This window comes from Lepidochelys kempii, chromosome 24 (genome assembly GCF_965140265.1).
Source record: "Lepidochelys kempii isolate rLepKem1 chromosome 24, rLepKem1.hap2, whole genome shotgun sequence".
NCBI lineage: Eukaryota > Metazoa > Chordata > Testudines > Cheloniidae > Lepidochelys > Lepidochelys kempii.
The window spans coordinates 5898750-5915485 of NC_133279.1; the positions used below are offsets into that span (position 1 = coordinate 5898750).

The 16736-nt window shown below is 50.2% G+C and overlaps 1 protein-coding gene across 3 annotated transcripts in view; it reads right to left on the minus strand.

Annotated features, from left to right (window-relative positions):
• Positions 1–313: 313 nt before the first annotated feature.
• Positions 314–16736, minus strand: part of LOC140902546 (nuclear receptor subfamily 2 group F member 5) — a 31864-nt gene continuing 15441 nt past the window's right edge. For 2 of the 3 annotated variants that reach the window (XM_073322722.1, XM_073322724.1), the window contains exons 2-3: positions 9938–10462; positions 314–1649 (exon numbers count right to left, since the gene is read on the minus strand). In XM_073322722.1, the coding sequence (XP_073178823.1) occupies positions 1375–1649; positions 9938–10462 (800 nt within the window). In that variant the 3' untranslated portion in view covers positions 314–1374. Of the gene's footprint in view, positions 1650–9937; positions 10463–12323; positions 12416–16736 lie in introns of those variants that run through there. The other variant, XM_073322723.1, reaches the window with a different exon arrangement.

A 16736-nucleotide genomic window follows, 5' to 3' on the forward strand; every position in this document is an offset into this window, starting at 1 on the left:
TTCAGGAATGACACTTACACGCTTGCTTAAAGTTAAGCACGTGCTTAAGTGCTCTCCTACAGCAGCACCTGGAATAAGTCTCACTCCCTGAATCTGCATCACCGGCCCTGTCTCCTTTACATTCTTTCCACCAAGGTAACATGTAACAGTCGCGGTTGGGCTCGATTTCCTGAGACATGTGCCCCATCTCACTAGGTGGGACCATCTGTCTCCGCCGCCGGTGGCTGGCGAACCGACAGCTCGGCTTCCCAAATGCGCAGAGCCCCGGGGCGCTCTAGCAAGAAGAAGAAGAAAACCTGGAATGAGTTCAGCAATCATCAGTTTTAATTATAATGCCAGCTCCACCAAAAAAAAAAAAAAACTGGTTTTTTTGTTTTGTTTTGTTTTGTTTGTTTCCAAAGAGAAATCCACAATCCACAGCAAAATATCTTTACAAAGGAGAAGGGGGAAATTAAAAACAAAAGGAGATGAGAGGGGGGATATACACTTTCATTTTCAAGGGGAGAACAGAAGAATTTAGGATATAATATAGGTTTATTTTATTTATAAATAGTCCATGCCTCAGGCCTCTCTTATTCCAAGGGGAATGGTAAACTTTACCCCTCCCCTCCCCATCCCACCACACCCACACACGGGCAATGAGATTGCAGGCTCGGCTTTGTGTGTGTCTTACCCTCCCCCCGCTTTTTTGACAACCCTGCTGCCCCCACCAAAAAGGGAGAGAGCAATTTGTCGCGTGATCAAGGCCACTCCGGTAATGAGTCCTCAGTTCTCAGCTGCCGGATACCAAATGCTGATATAGTCAAAGCCCGAGACAGGCTCGTGTGGTCTCAGGTGCCCAGCCATAGGATTCGGTACGTGCAGGCTGCCAGGAAGTGGCAAGTCGTTGGGCATTTGGAAGCAGAGCAAAGTCCCACAGATAGGGTGCAGATTGTCCCTGGTTTGCAGAGTCCCCTCGCAGGCCGGGAGAGGAGGAAGGTCCAGATTTTTTCAGTGCGTACAGGTCAAACAGAAGCAAACGGGTAAAGGTAGCTGCATGATTAAATGTGGTTATGTCAGTGTCACGCTGGTAGAGTAGATCGGGGATGGGAGGGGGGCAAGTGGGAATTCCTGCCCCATTGGAAAGGGAACAGGAAGGGCCTTTTGAGAATCAACCCCTTCAAGAATCAGTTCCACTCCCCTTTTGTTCTCCGGAGTCCAGACGCTGGGCCTCACGCCCCATGCCCCAACGTCATGGGACCGTCAACCCGTCCCGGTGAGTCCTGCCCGTTCCTCCAAAGCAGGGAGGGCTCACAGCGATCCTTCCTGCTCCGGATGGAATCCAGGGGTGCGTCTCCGCTGCCCTGGAAAGCCCAGCTCCTCCTGCCGCCCTCCTCACTGCATGGGGATGTAGGGCCAGTTGAAGCTAGATCCCGACAGCAGCATGTCCCGGATTAAGGTCTCGATGGGCGTCTTGCCCACCAGGCGGACGAAGAACAGCTGCTCGATGACGGGCGCGGAGACGATGCGCAGGGAGGGCATGCGGAGCAGCAGCCTTCCAAAACGGCTGGGCTGGTTGGGGTACTGATTCCGGACGTACTCCTCCAGGGCGCACTGCGACTTCTCCTGGATACTCTCCACGGGGCCCAGATCCGAAAGGCCCACTGCGTCTGCAAGGAGAGCAAGGGAGGAGGCAGGTGAGGGAACATGGCTCTCAGCTGCAGCCTGTACGGGACAGTTCTGCAGGGCAGGGGCAGGGTTAATCTGCGGAACTCCCTGCCACAGGTCACAGTTGGGGCTAATTTAGAAACATAGAATATTGGCTTGGAAGAGACCTCAGGAGGTCATCTAGTCCAACCCCCTGCTCAAAACAGGACCAACCCCAACTAAATCATCCCAGCCAGGGCTTTGTCAAGCCAGGCCTTAAAAACCTCTAAGGATGGAGATTCCACCGCCTCCCTAGGTAACCCATTCCAGTGCTTCACCACCCTCCTAGCGAAATAGTGTTTCCTAATAGCCAACCTAGACCTCCCCAACTGCAATTTGAGACCATTACTCCTCTTCTGTCATCTGCCACCACTGAGAACAGCTGAGCTCCATCCTCTTTGAAACCCCTCTTCAGGTATCAAAACCCCCCTCACTCTTTTCTTCTACAGACTAAATAACCCCAGTTCCCTCAGCCTCTCCTCGTAAGTCATGTGCCCCAGGCCCCTAATAATTTTCGTTGCCCTCCGCTGGACTTTCTCCAATTTGTTCAAATCTCTTCTGTAGTGGGGGGCCCAAACTGGATGCAGATCTCCAGCTGTGGCCTGACCAGTGCCAAATAGAGGGGAATAATCTCTTCCCTCGACCTGCTGGCAATGCTCCTACTAATACTAATAACTTGTAGGACTCCCTGCAACAGCAAAGGTTAACCTGTGGGTCTCCCTAGCACAGTCAATTAACCTGTGGGACTCCCTGGCAATGGGGATCAAATCGATGACCAGAAGCTTGTTAGGCACATTACAGGCTGATCAAACAGACACAGTACCTGCCTCCAAGCAGTTCCCAACCCAGTTATGCACGTGATGTAACAAACAACAGAGAGGGGCTGGATGTGGAGAGACCAGAGAACATGGGAAACTGAGGCACTGATAAGTCAATTGACTGCCACAAGATCTCAGGTGGAACTAGAACCCAGAGAGGCCTGAATCTCAGTCCCCAATTTTAGCTGCACGCTGGTTGTGGTAAATGAACGGGTTTTACAGTTTGTATAATTCCTGAACCAAACTGCTAGCCACCTGGGCTCATTAGTTCCGTGACCTTTGGCCGAGGAAGGCAATTCGCATCAGAGTCTTGTTTAAACTGCAATATGCTACACAATGTCCTGCCAAAAGTCCTGCCCCCCAGCATCAGCTGGACACCAGCGCTAAGGGAAAGGTTCTAAATGAAAACTCTTTGGGGGCTTAAAAATGGCCATTTTTGCAGTAACGAAATCCATGGCTACAGATTCTGGGCTTTTCTTTCTCCGTGGCACAGTTTTACCAAAAGCCAGATTCTTTCATAAAGGAAAATCTTCAGTGATGATTTCAATTGTTAAACGACCCTGGGGAACATCATTTTCCGGGTGAGAAATGGGTCTGTTTCAAACCCGGCCCAACGGAAACAGCGGGCACTTCGGTTTGAGGTTTTCAACTCTCTGTGCTGCGTACGCTAGTTTTCCCTTCCGGCCCTAAAACGTGCGCAGCGTTTTTGTGTGCTGTTCCAAAAACTGCCACGTCCCACCCCAGCAGTGGCTGCATCGTAGCAGCGATTGCCGCAATTTCCTTTCTCGAGACCCTTTGGGATGGAAGGTGCCGATAAACATCTCCATGATCAAAGAGAAGCGAGCTTTCCATTCCTCACCTTTCCAAACCCCTTCGCCCAGTGCAGCCTCATCCTCAATCCCCAGGAGGCTAGATTCGCAAACTCCTCCCTGCCTTGCCCTCTACATCTCCCATTGGCCTATTCTCTCTAGAGCAATGCTCACCCCCAGGCTCCTTCCAAACACATCTCCCCAATCCCAGCCATTCATCCTCAAAGGAGGAGCGGTTCCCCTAGAGCCCAGTGTGTGAGGAGCAGGGTGAAGATTGGTGTTTCCCACCCTGCAATAAAGGATGCCCCCAGCCCAGCTGAGTTTGCTCAATTCACGGCCTGAATTGAGGCAAAGGAGAAGGGGCTCCTTTCACGGCCCTGAATGAGTTCTCGCCATTCAGTCGGGGGCCATAACCACTATTGACAGCTCTGAAAGGGGGCTCGGAGCTAAGACATTCACACCCGCAGCCTTTCAAACGCAGCCCAGCTATTACACAGACATTTAGCCCGGGCTGAAAGAATGGCTCCAACGCTGCTGACAATAGCTGGCTCCTAAAAACGCTCAGCATGCCAACCTTCCTCCAAAGGCCACCAAGGGGCTGGGCGGGTGGGGTGCCTGGGAGGTGCAGTGAGGGAGAGGGGCCGGGCGGTTTGTGCCTCAGTCCGTTGGCTGCCCTAGGGGTGTCTTGCAAAAATCTCCCCAGTGCGGTGGCTTCGTTATTATGGCAGCTCCTAGAGATCCCAGCTGAGATCAGGGCCCTACGGTGCCAGGCGCTGCACATCCAGCCTCTGCTCTGCAGAGCTTAAGTCTCAATTGACAAACCCGACCAAATGTTGGAGTGGAAGCAGAGGCATAGGGACCCGTCCCCCAACGCATCCCTCCCCCGTCTGAGATCATGGCCCCATCGTGCCAGGTGCTATACATACACTTAGCAAGAGACGGATCCTACCCCCAAGAACTTGTCATCAAAATTGACCAGACAGACCAAGAGTGGGTGGGGAAACGGAGGCAGGGAGTGGCAAAGTGACTTACCCAAGATCACACAGCAGGTCAGTGGCAGAGCCAGGAATAAAACCTAGGTCTCGTGAGAGCCCTGCCTGACCTTAGCCACTAGTCCACGCTGCCTCCTTCTTACTGGTGTGAGCCACCTCAGGAGCCCTAGCCTAGATGAGTCACCTGCTCAGAGCTGTTGAGCTGTCGCCTGTCTACACTAGAGCGCCCAGCGGCGCTACCGTGGCTGGAGCTGATGTTGGCCAGGGTGGGAAATGTCGGCTCAGTTTCCCTCGTGGCAGGGTAGGGGCTGTTGGGATCTGAGCTGATGACAGGAGAGGGTTAAGAGGAGTTATTTTTACAGTCCAGACTAGCCGGAGAGCCGCAGAGCAAAGTCTCTCACGTCGCACGCTGCCTGGACTCACGGCCCAAGGGAAGTGGCGAAAGCAGCAGGCCAGGCTCCAGGTTACTCATGCCATTTGGCTCTGCGGATGCAGCTTAGTCCTGTTCCGCGTCCCACCCTGCTTCCCCCACAGAGCTCCACTGATGGCCCTTAGTGCAAACAACAGCTCTTGCTATTCCACCCCTAGGACCCCCTCTCCCCACAGTTCTGCCAATGCACCTCACTCCTGACCACACCCCATCCTGCTCTACCAGCCATGATGTTCCCCTTGATGCCCCTCAATTGCAACATGCAGCCCCCTGCTATTCCAGCCCTCGTCCCCCCCACAGCTTGACTGATGTCCCTCAAGCCTGACCCGCTTCCTCTTCTCTTCCAGACCAGGCCCCTCTGACTCTAGCACAGAGACAGCCAGGCCAATGACTGGCAGCAACGGTTTTACAACGGGGCGGGGGGGGGGGCAGGAACTTAGCTGTGATCCCCAAGCTTGCTGGCCCGGAGATGTAAAAAAATAAATAAATCTGAGGCTGTTTTTTTATTTCCCTTCCACTTTTCATCCTTTAGGGGAGTCACATTTTCAAGCTTTGCTATGCTCCCACAAGGGCTAGAAACTTTGTGGTTTTGGTAATTGAAAGCCGAGACTTATACATTGTCACATGACTCCAGGAGCTGGGGCTTCAAAAACCAGATGAAATATCAGGAGACTTGCGATAAAACCACAAGAGCTAGCAGCACTGGGGGAAAACTCATTGTGTGTGTGTGGGGGGGGGGCGTCCCTGAAAATGAATCCCACACTAGGAATTGCTTGACAGTGAAAATTTATTTGGGAGGAAAGTGGGGATGAGGGAAGCCTGGGAAGTTCCCCTTCTAAAAACCAATCCACGTTCTGGCCCTAAATGGTTAGGGGAATTAACTCGAGTTGAGTAAGACCGGCTGGCTCAGGGGATGGAAAAGGGGGTACATGCAGCCTGGCCCAGATGGGGTCGAGACCAAATGTCACTGGTCAGTGGCCTGGAAACGGAGCTCTCTTCTCGGCTCGTCTGCCAGTCAGGGCTGGCAGCGTGCCAGGGCAGAGGGCAGTGTACGGCTGCTGAGGCCGCTTGCCCTGCTGCACGCTCTGCCTTGACCGGAAAAAGGGGTCGATTCTCTGTGTGCCCTGCATGGTGCTATCTATCAGGCTGGAACTTGGCCCTGGTGTGAGCGGTTGTGCACAGCGTGGGACAAATGGCGAATCGGATCGAGACAGGAGATGGGATCTGTGAAGTGGCACACAGATGGAGCACAAAGAGTTGCCCTGGGGCAGCAAAACGCATGGTCACTGAGGCTGGGGGGCAGAGGCCAGTAAAGGCAGTGTGGTCTAGTGGTGAGGGACGTGGTCTAGCAGACCTGGGTTCTATTGCTGGTTTTGCTGGGTGGCCTTGGGTAAATCATGAGGTTATAAGCTCTTTGGGGCAGGATCTTTTACTAGGCATGGTACAGCACCTAGCACGATGGGGCAGCAAGAGCAGCTGTGGCCTCTGGGTGCTACTGTAATAACTGGCCCCTGGGAGGCTGGCATCAAAGGATGACAGGGCCCCCATGAAGCAAACCTGCCCATATTTCACACTGAGATGAGCCTGATCAATGACATTTGATGCAGGTGCTCCAAAGTCCTCTCTCTAGCTGTCTTCGTATGGCTCCCATGGGGATTGCCCGGGGTCAGGCATGGTGTGATCGCTTGCGTAAGGGGCACACTGGTGGCTATTCCCTGATGGAGGGGCAACCATGCCAGCCCTGAGCTTCAGCTCTCAAGGCTTCGCCATTCCTCTCGCGACAACAGCTGGTTTTCCTTAAAGCTCCAGCTCCTGGCATCAGAGGATGATGGGAGAATCTCAGCTTTCATTCTTTCTTCTGCTTTTTAATTTTTTTTTTTTTAAGTACCTTTCTCACCCTGCCGGTTGCAGTTAGAAGCTTGAAAACATGAAGCCCACATTTGCCATTGAAAAAGAAATCACCACGAGGGAGAGGAAAGCGGGGCGGGGGGGGAATGTTCATTTCTGTTTTTTCTTTGCCGGGTTTTTGACTTCCCTGATTCAATGAACCGCCTTAGTGTCACGGTCTGTTTTTAATCAGCTTTGCTTTCTCCTGAACTCGCAAAATGCTGGCATTCTGTCAGGTTTCCAGCACTGCAAGAGAATTGTGTAAAACCCCTCATGGTTTTTTAGCCAATCTTGTAATTTAGGCAGAGGGGATTTGACTCAAGATTTTCAGTGATTCCTACCTGTCAGTAATAGAACAGACCTATAGATCACTAATCCACCCAGTGGATATCATCCCTTCCTGATTAGAATCAGATGGGGGATTTTAACCTTAATTTAGAAGGGCTGATTCTTCACTGGGTTTCTGCTCTAAAACCCCATCCGTAGGTGATCAGGGGTCAATCTATCCGCCGACTCGAATGTCGCAGCTGACTCTTGGAAATGCAGGCCTGAATTGAGTGCAAATGTCTAGACTTTTTTAAGGACATCTGCTCTCAGATTAATTTCCCTGTGTGGTTAGGAATACCAGACTTGCCAGGTCTATTGATCCATTGATCCTGCTTTTTGCCAGACCGGAACAAATGTCTAAGCTCTCCAGTCTGCAGGTCACCTGCCTACCGTGTCCTCAGAGACTTATGATCCAGCCCTCTTCTGCTGGAATAGACCAATAACCCATCCATATTTCTCCATCTACAACCAGTGCTGGAAGACCCAACCTAATTATATGCCTCGCTGTGCAGTTCAGTACAAAGGGAGCGTATGCCAGATTCCACCCTGACCCCAGCTAGCACGTCCATGTGGATTTTCCCGCACCAGAGTGAGCGTGGAAAATCAGAACAAGGAAACGCCCCCGCCCTCTTGTGCTGCTGTGGGTAGTCGTTTTTTCTAACGACTGCTCCTCATTGAACGCCAAGACGCACTCCTGGTTCTCCCACGCAGCACGGCAGTGAAGTCATACCTCTCTGTGCTTGTGACCTCACAACCCCCTGCGTCGGCAACGGCTGATGTCACAAGCCCAGCACAGTGACTTTGCTGCAGGTTCCGCGCGGGGCAAACCTCCGAGTTCAAGGAGAGTCGCCTAGCGAAGAGGAAACCAGAGCTAAGCCCTGGATTCCTGTGTGGATTGAGGCCCCTGAGAAAAGAGTCATCAGTGCAAAGTGAGTGTAAGAGGCTCCTGGATCAGAACGGTAGTGGTCTGCATTCACTGTGCATCAGCCTAAATAACTGCGCAAGATGCAGGGCAACGGAGAATGCCCAAAGTCATGGTATTAGCTATAATCCATCCTATGCTCACAGCGGGGCCAGAAAGAGTTTTCCTGAGCCACGCAAATTTTTGAGATATCAAAAAAAAAAAAAATCGCATACCCTGAATCAGGATGTAAAATCGAAATCTCAAAAATGTTTGCAAACCAAAAGCTTGGGGTGGGGGGGAAATTGGGTCAGGTCAGTTGAAACATTTTCCTTTGATCATTTTGAAATGTTTTATTTCCACGCCAACCTTTTTATTAAAACATTTAAAAACAAACAATTGTTTCGTCTCGGAAAACGGACTCTTTTTGGTTTTGCAAATGTCAGAAATGAAATATTTTGACAATCTCATCGGTTTCTTTCCCTAGTAATTGTTTGAGTTGGGATAGGATGACCAGATGTTCCGTTTTTATAGGAACAGTCCCATTTGGGGGGATTTTTTCTTATATAGGCACCTATTACCCCCACACCCCCGACCCCCGTCCCGTTTTTTCACAGTTGCTATCTGGTCACCCTAAGTTGGGAGGTTCATCGAAACAGACCCCATTCTGATAACAATTTGGGTTTTGATGAATTGCCGTTTTTTTAATCAAATAAATCGTGTGTCTCAAAATTCCGCCTGATGAATGTTAATTAAGGCGAAAACTACCAAGAGCCAGATTTTCAAACAGACTCAGCCACCAGCAGCGTCTATTGAGAATTATAATCCAGTAGTTTCCATAGAGAACAATGCAAGCTACTGGGTGCTCAGCGCAGTCTTGGAAATCTGGCCCCTTTATTGGTGTTTAGGTGCCTCAATGAGAGCTGCTGGATGTTAAATATTTCTGAAAATCTGGAGGAAGGATTGAGAGAAATGAACTACAGCTGATTTCACTGCTGGATGCAGCTCATGGCCTGATCCATGGAGATGGGGCACTGAACACACAAATCAGGGTTTAACTTTTTTTTTTAATTTTTTTTTTTGCTTTGAAGTTCACCTTTAGAAAGACTGTTAGAACCCCATGTGTCCAAAAATCATAAGTCAGATTCCCCCCACCCCCACCTAACCATGAGATTGGCTTCAAAATAAGATTTTTTAAAAGAGAATTAATTTGGGTTTCTTTGCATTCACCCTTTGTGCTTTGGTTTTTGTCTTTTGGGGCTTTTTACCCTTTAGAGGTCGTGGTTTCCAAGCTTTTTTTCTGCTACGACAAAAGAAAAGCTGAGAAAGAATAAAGCGAAGAGTCTCACATAGTCACATGAGTCCAGGAGCTGGGGCTTTAAGAAAACTAGCAAAAATTGTGAAACTCGCGATAAAATCAAGAGCGTTGGCAACACCGCACTGTCACTTTAGTTCCAACCTCTGCAAATTAGGCTTGTGTTTTAAAAAGGAGGAGATTTAACAAAACCTGATATTAATGGAAACATTTCATGACTTTTTTTGGTGCAATTCTCTTGTGATCCTGAAAACCCTAAGGAGCACCAGCATTTTGCTCTAGCAGGCAAAAGTGAAACTGACCAAAACAGCAGAACGTGAAACAAACGCGGCCAAACAAGGTGAACGTCACCAGCCAAGTAAAATCCTGACACTGAAAACAGAAATGAACATTTTTTCCACCTTTCCTGCCCCACCCTGTTCTCTCCCTGGAGGTGAAGGGACTCCTCAAAGCCAAAAGGTGACGGATCCCATTGAGAAAATGTCAAACGAGGTGAAAAATTTGTGCTGAAAGCCACAATGAAAGATTTGTCACCAGCCCTAAGGATAGGGAGGAGGCAGCTACAAACGGGAGACAGACCTGCCCCCGTCCCCCAGCACAACGCCCCTGGCATGCACAAGGTGACAGCTTTCAAAGACACAGGTCACCTGCTCTAGCCCCGTCCCTGCCCCTTGCTGCAACTCACCTGGTGCGAACAAGGGGAGGGGCTTGAGACAGGAATCACCAATGGGGGGAGAGATCTGCCCCAGCCCCGCCCCTGAGCCCCGCTCACCTGGTGTGAACAGAGCGATGGCTTTGAGGCAGGAGTACTCCGCCGAGTCGACGTGCAGGGCCTTGAGCTTCTCCACCTGCTCCTGGAAGACCCGGATGTGGTCCATGAAGGCCACCACCCGGTCGGCTGACATGGGCGAGGCGTGGAGGCCGGCGGCCGCCAGCAGCGGGGCCACGTGCAGCGGCATAGAGCACTGGGCGGCATTGAGCACAAAGAGCTCACTCCAGGTCATGCGCAGCAGGGACACCTGGTCGGAGAGCTGGAAGTCGGGGAAGAAGGGGATGTTCTTGGCCCACTCGATGGCGCTGAAGAGCAGGCGGGCGGCCAGCTCGCAGATGTTCTCGATGCCCATGATGTTGGACTGCAGGCACTGGGCCCCGTAGCGGGAGGTTGGATAGGGCTCAGCCCTCAGCAGCAGGGAGATGAAGCCGGTCAGGTAGGAGTGGCCATTGTATGGGTCTCCGTTGTTCAGCAGGTACTGGCCGGGGCTGGTCTGCGTGTGGGCCATGCGTCCCCGTTGCACGGCTGCGGTGGGTGGGAGGGAAGAGAAGAGACGGGATCACCATAGGAACAGCGGCAGGGAAAGCAGGGGGCTAGCAGAGGTGCTCTGGTTCTATCTGTAGCCACCTGGCCTGAGACTCGGATAACTTGGTTCTAATCCCAGTTCTGCCCCTGATCGGAGCCAAATCACTTCCCTTCTCTGGGGACTTGCAAGACACCACGGCTGCAATGATTCCCCGTCAAAGAATTGGGCCTTGTGACTGTCCTGGCCCAGGCAAATTGCTTCTCCGCTCTGTGCCTCTGTTTCCCTCGCCCACCCTTTGACCACCTTGCCTATCTAGATTAGAAGCTCTTTGGGGGCAGAGGCATCTAGCTGGGATTCTGATCTTGGCTGGGGGCCTCTAATCTAATACCAATAAAGAAAGAAAGAATCACTGGGTTGCGGGGGCATTAAGACAGGTTTCAGAGTAACAGCCGTGTTAGTCTGTATTCGCACCTTGATTATCATGCACATTGTAGGGAGAGTGGTCACTTTGGATGAGCTTTTACCAGCAGGAGAGTGAGTTTGTGTGTGTGGTTTTTGGAGGGGGGTGAGGGGGTGAGAGAACCTGGATTTGTGCAGGAAATGGCCCACCTTGATTATCATGCACATTGTGAAGAGAGTTGTCACTTTGGATGGGCTATTGCCAGCAGGAGAGTGAGTTTGTGTGTAGGGGGGTGGAGGGTGAGAAAACCTGGATTTGTGCTGGAAATGGCCCAACTTGATGATCACTTTAGATAAGCTATTACCAGCAGGACAGTGGGGTGGGAGGAGGTATTGTTTCATGATCTCTGTGTGTATATAAAGTCTGCTGCAGTTTCCACGGTATGCATCCGATGAAGTGAGCTGTAGCTCACGAAAGCTCATGCTCAAATAAATTGGTTAGTCTCTAAGGTGCCACAAGTCCTCCTTTTCTATTTGGGGGCATTAAATGGGCTTTGAACGAAAGGCGACTGGGGGAGGGGGCCGAGATGCAGATGACACTTAGGGCAGGGCTGGCTGGAAAGTAAGGCCAGGGACTCGGACCTTGGTCTCCCACATCTCAGATGAGCTCCCTCCCCACATGGCTACCTGGGGTGGGTCACTCTCTTGGAATTTTCCGTATTTATTCCCTCCCCCACAAAATAATCAGAAAACAAGCAAAAGAACAGCACAGTAAAGGGCTGGGCTGGGCTGGGAGGGGAAGGGGGCTGGGAGAGGGAAGGTGAGTGACATCTTGGTTTCCATTTACTAGGGATCAACCAAAGCTTCCTAAAAAGTCAGACTAAATCTTTGCTGCTTTGTCTAAGGTCTCTTTTCTCCAGCATGTTCCCAGCTTTTTAGCTGCGGGGTCGGCCGAGTCTCAGGGCCAAGCTCCTGTCCCTGGAGGCAATGGGCTTTTTCCTCCCTCTGCATTTTCTGATGCAAATCGTTTGGCCGGGAAGTTCCCAACCAGCTCTAGTTTAGGATTCGGGAGTTGTGTTCAGTGAGGAAGCTTGTGAGATTTGGGCCCAAGCTGCCAAGGGCAGGTAATAATGAGGTTGCTGAAACTCTGTATAATCAGAGGCCTGTTCCTACAACCTTCGCAATGTCTCAGGCATTCATGTCGTGAGATTTCAGCGACCTCTGAATCCTCTGTGCCCTAAGGGGTGAGATTTAATCACCCTGGCACAGGTACGACACGTCTTTCTGAAACAGGCCAGGCCACCGATCAAAAGAGAATTAAGTCAGGGAGAAATCAACTCATTAAAAGCAACTAATCAATCAAATGAGTCTAGAGGGAGAAAAGAAAAGAAGGTCACGAAGACGATAAGAACCACAGTGGGGAGGGGGGGAATCTGACTGCTGAGGTGGGTAGATTTATACCTGGTTTAGATGGTGGTAAATTTATAAGGGCTATAAACTCTCCGGCTTCAGGGCGTGAGCTAGCCACTCCCTGATGAGGTCAGGAAGGAACTTCCTCCAGGAGTAGGTTATTCCACCGATGTCCACTAGGGGGTGTCCTCTGAGGCATCTAGCCCCAGATGCTTTCGGAGACAGGATACCAGACCAGAGGGACTCAGGATTCCTGTGTTTAAGGTCTGAGTTTTTTTCAAGAGTGCTGAGCACACACAGTCCCTGCTGAGGCCTCTGGGACCTGCAGGTGCCATTGCTGTAAACGTGGCCGTTGATCTTTATTGCCCAAGCTCTGAGTTCAGGGCACCACCGCAGTCTAGCATTCCCTGCTGCCGCCCCTAGGAAAATGAGAACAGCCGAGTCTGGTCACAGCAGTGTACCTCTGTGGGCTTCCTTGGAGTTGCTCCAGATTGACACCAGCCTGGGGGGAGAGCTGGGTCCAGACTGGCGTGTTAATTAGAAAAGCAAAAAGCAAATCTTGTCTGATTAGGAACACAGGCATTGCCAGACTGCATCAGACCCGAGGTCCATCTAGCCCAGTGGTCTGTCTCCCGCAGTGCCCAGCACCTGCTGCTTTAGAGGAAGGTATAGAACCCTGTAGAAGGCAGAAGTGGGAAAATCTGCCCCCATGAAGGTCTCATTCTGATTCTTAATAGTTAGAGCTTCGTTTGAACCCTGAAGCCTGGGGTTTAATCATTATTATTATTATTATCCTCATCCCTAGCTGTTGTACAGCACTTTTCATCCATAGGTCTCAAAGTGCTTCACAAAGGAGGATCAATAGCATTATTCCCATTTTGCAGATGGGGAAACTGAGGCACAGAGCAAGGCAGTGACTTGCCCACGGTCACCCACCCAGGCCAGTTGCAGAGCTAGGAACAGAACCCAGGGCTGCTGAGGGCCCCGTCTTCCATATACTCAGCCACACTGCCTTCTAGATGGCTTGCTAGCAATAAACATTTAAAACTCAGATTCTCCCCTGCCCTGCACCTTGTGCTGTCCTTGCCCCTGGTGCAAAATGCTACCACACCAGAATGGCAGAGTTTCACATCGGCGTTGCACTAGTGGAAATGACTGCACAAGGTGTAGGGCAAATGGAGAACTAGGCTCCTTCTACAGGAGACAAAAAAAATCTTTTGTTGACTAAGACCTGAGATGATTCAGACTGAAAGAACTTTTAAAATTAAATTTACTTTTCACTATTGATCCTGTTTTATTTTCTGGCATTTCTCCCAGCTCTCACAGGAACATTATACTGTAATGGAGGGGGGTTGGGGGAGAATCTGGCTATGGAACAAACTCCCTGGGGAGATCAGTCAAATCCAGAGGCTGACTGTCTTAGCACTGCCTCTTCACACTTGCAACGCTGACGCCCCATCTACCCCGGAACCCCAACACAGACACCCCATCTACCCCTAATACTGACCCCCAGTCTGTCCCTGAATCTCAATGCAGACACTCCATCTACCCCGAACCAACACAGACACCCTGTCTGCACTCAAACACATACAAACCAAACAAAAATAGGAAATTAATAAAATCTGAAAAAACTCTAACCCCTAAAAGCAGCCTGCCCCAAGTGGAGTTTTGACCCCTAAAAGGGAAAAGTGCCAGGGACTCCATGAAATCCATTAGGGGATTTTGCTCTTGCTATAGATTTTAAATGGAATGTGCCCAGATATTGCGATGATGCGCAGCCGTGTAAAACCCTGAGCTAGACAGAGTGACACTGGTCAATTTAACTTTGTTACGAGTCAGTTTCACCCTCAAATACCCCTGTAGTAGCCCAAGGATCTTGGCTTTGAGATTCCAGCTAGAGCTGTGTATGACAGGTCTTTTGGTTTGCTGGCAGGTCTGAAAAGTTGGGGGGAGAGGAGGGGGAATTGTTTTAGCTTGACACGCACATGACATTTTTCAGCATTTTCAGCAAATCGGAAAAAAATTCTTTTCAGATTGAACAAAATGTTTTGTTTGACTCGAACCAAAATGTTTCCTTTCAATTGCTACCTTTCTAAGAATGGCTTTGCCCTTTTAAGTAAAAATCTGAAAAATGGAAACATTGAGTTACCAAAAGATCAAAAAATGAAACCTTTTGACTCTTTCACCAGAGGAGACAGGCCTTGTAGATGTGGCTTTGAAATCCCACGTGTCACTTAGCAGTTAAGAGAGCCTGCCTGTGCCTCTTAATCGGGCGAGTTTGCCAGGATTCAAAGATTCTAGTAGCCGGAGAGCTGCAGCGTCCACTGTGGCCAGATGTACCATGGTGCGGTCCTTTAAAGGAGGCAGTGTAGGACAGCAGGTAAGGTACCGGCGTGGGGCTCAGGAGATCTAGGTTCTAGTCGTGACGGCTGGGTACCCTGGCTGAGTCGCTTCTGAGTCTCCTTCCACCTTTTGTCTCGGTCAGTGGTTCTCCACCTGAGGCCCCCGGGCCGCTTGCGGCCCAATCAGCACAGAGCTGTGGCCCATGTGACCTCCTCAGGGCCATACAGGTAGTATGGGATGCGGCCCACGGTGGTAAATAGGTTGAGAACCACTGGAGTTAGATCATGAGCCCTTTGGGGTCGGGGCTGGCTGGCTCTCCCTGTGTCTGTGCGGCATCTGGCATGACGGGGGCCCTGATCTCAGGGCCTGTAGGAGCTACTTCAGCGATGGTGGCCAATTCCCCGCAGCAATTTGACCATTTACAGCACTAAATGGGAGGTGCGATGCCATGATATTGAGTGGGACAGATGGTTTCATCCTAGGAGAGGTGCAAATGCCCCCTCCCACCCATTCTGGGGTTTGGTTTTAATGGCAGCAGGCTCCACCCATGGGTCAAGTGCAGCTGAGTGGGGCGGGAGGGTAACTTGGGCAAAGAGGTTTGTGAATGAAAAAGTCGTTCCTTGGCAATAGGAAGGTGAAAATATTTGACACTGTGATAACACTTGGCATTTCTATCGCTGCTGCCCTCTAAGGGCCTGAAACCACTGACGTCAATGGGTTTGGGACCCAGTCATAAATAATGTCTGAGTGTTAATCTGTACCATGTCATGGTGATGTATTACCAATAGGGAGACTAAGGCACAGCGGTGGCATGTTCTAATCACGCACATTAGGGACAGCGGTAGGAAGCCCTGCCTCCTAGCGGCCTGCTTTTACCCCCTTCCCTTCCAGGAGCAGGACTAGAACCCACGTGTCTTCGCGCCCACTCTGCTCCCTAGAAAACAGCCTGGGCTCCCTGTTTGCTAGGAAGAAATTCTCCCCTGCCATCTCGAAGCTCTGCAAATCACTGATGATGCTTTCGCTAAGCAGCTAAATCTGTCTTTCGAAACCATATGGGCACAGGTCACAAACCTGCAGCTGAAGACCATTGGTGCAGGAGCGGTTTGCTATAGAGATCCACAGCTGACAAGCTCTTTATAGATGGTCACTCTCATGAGGCATTCTTGTTGTTATTAGTGTTTCTATAGTTAAAGCTAAAAGTAGAGCTGGATGGGAAAAAGCATAAGAACGGCCAGACTGGGTCAGACCAAAGGTCCATCCTGTCTTCCGACAATGGCCAAAGCCAGGTGCCCCAGAGGGAATGAACAGAATAGGTCATCACCGAGTGATCCATCCCCTGTCACCCATTCCCAGCTTCTGGCAAATGATTTTCCCATCGTGGGAAAATGGCTGAGATTTTGGCATTTTTTCCCATCCTGAATCAGGAGGAAAAGTTGAAATTCCAAAAAATAAAAATTGCTGACTGAAAAAAAAAATCTTTAGATCGGGTCAGTAGAAACATTTTGCTTTGATGATTTAGACGTTTCATTCTGATTTCAACCATCTTTAATTTGTTTTAATTGTGCTATCTTTAGTTTGAATTGGAAAACAAAATGTCATTTCAAACCAGGAAAAAAAAATGAAATTTTTCCTTTGGAAAATGTCAAAGGGTCCTGTTTTGACAAAAAAAAATTCAAGTCAAAAACTTTGTCCAAACCCACCTTTTGCTGCAAAAAGTTTCAGCTTTTCCCAACAAAAAACATATCCTCGAGACCTCAGAAAATTCCCTACCAGCTCGAATGCCTTTTGTGCCTAATTCCTACCCCTTTCCTCTGATAAAACACTCCCTCTCCGTTGGCCAGGAACATGTCCTCCACAGTCCTGGAGTGATTTAATTCAGCTAGACAAGGTGGGTGAGGCACTGTCTCTTATTGGACCAACTTCTGTTGGTGAGAGAGACGAGCTTTCAAGCTTACACGGAGCTCTTCTTCAGGTCTGGGAAAGGTCACCGCTCCATTCAGGGTGGAACAGATTGTTAAGCGTAAGGAGTTAACACGTGCTGCAAGAGACCATTAATTTAGCTAGTCAGAAGCAAATCAGCCAAGCCATTTCTGACATGAGGTGGGGAAGGGGCAGATTTTC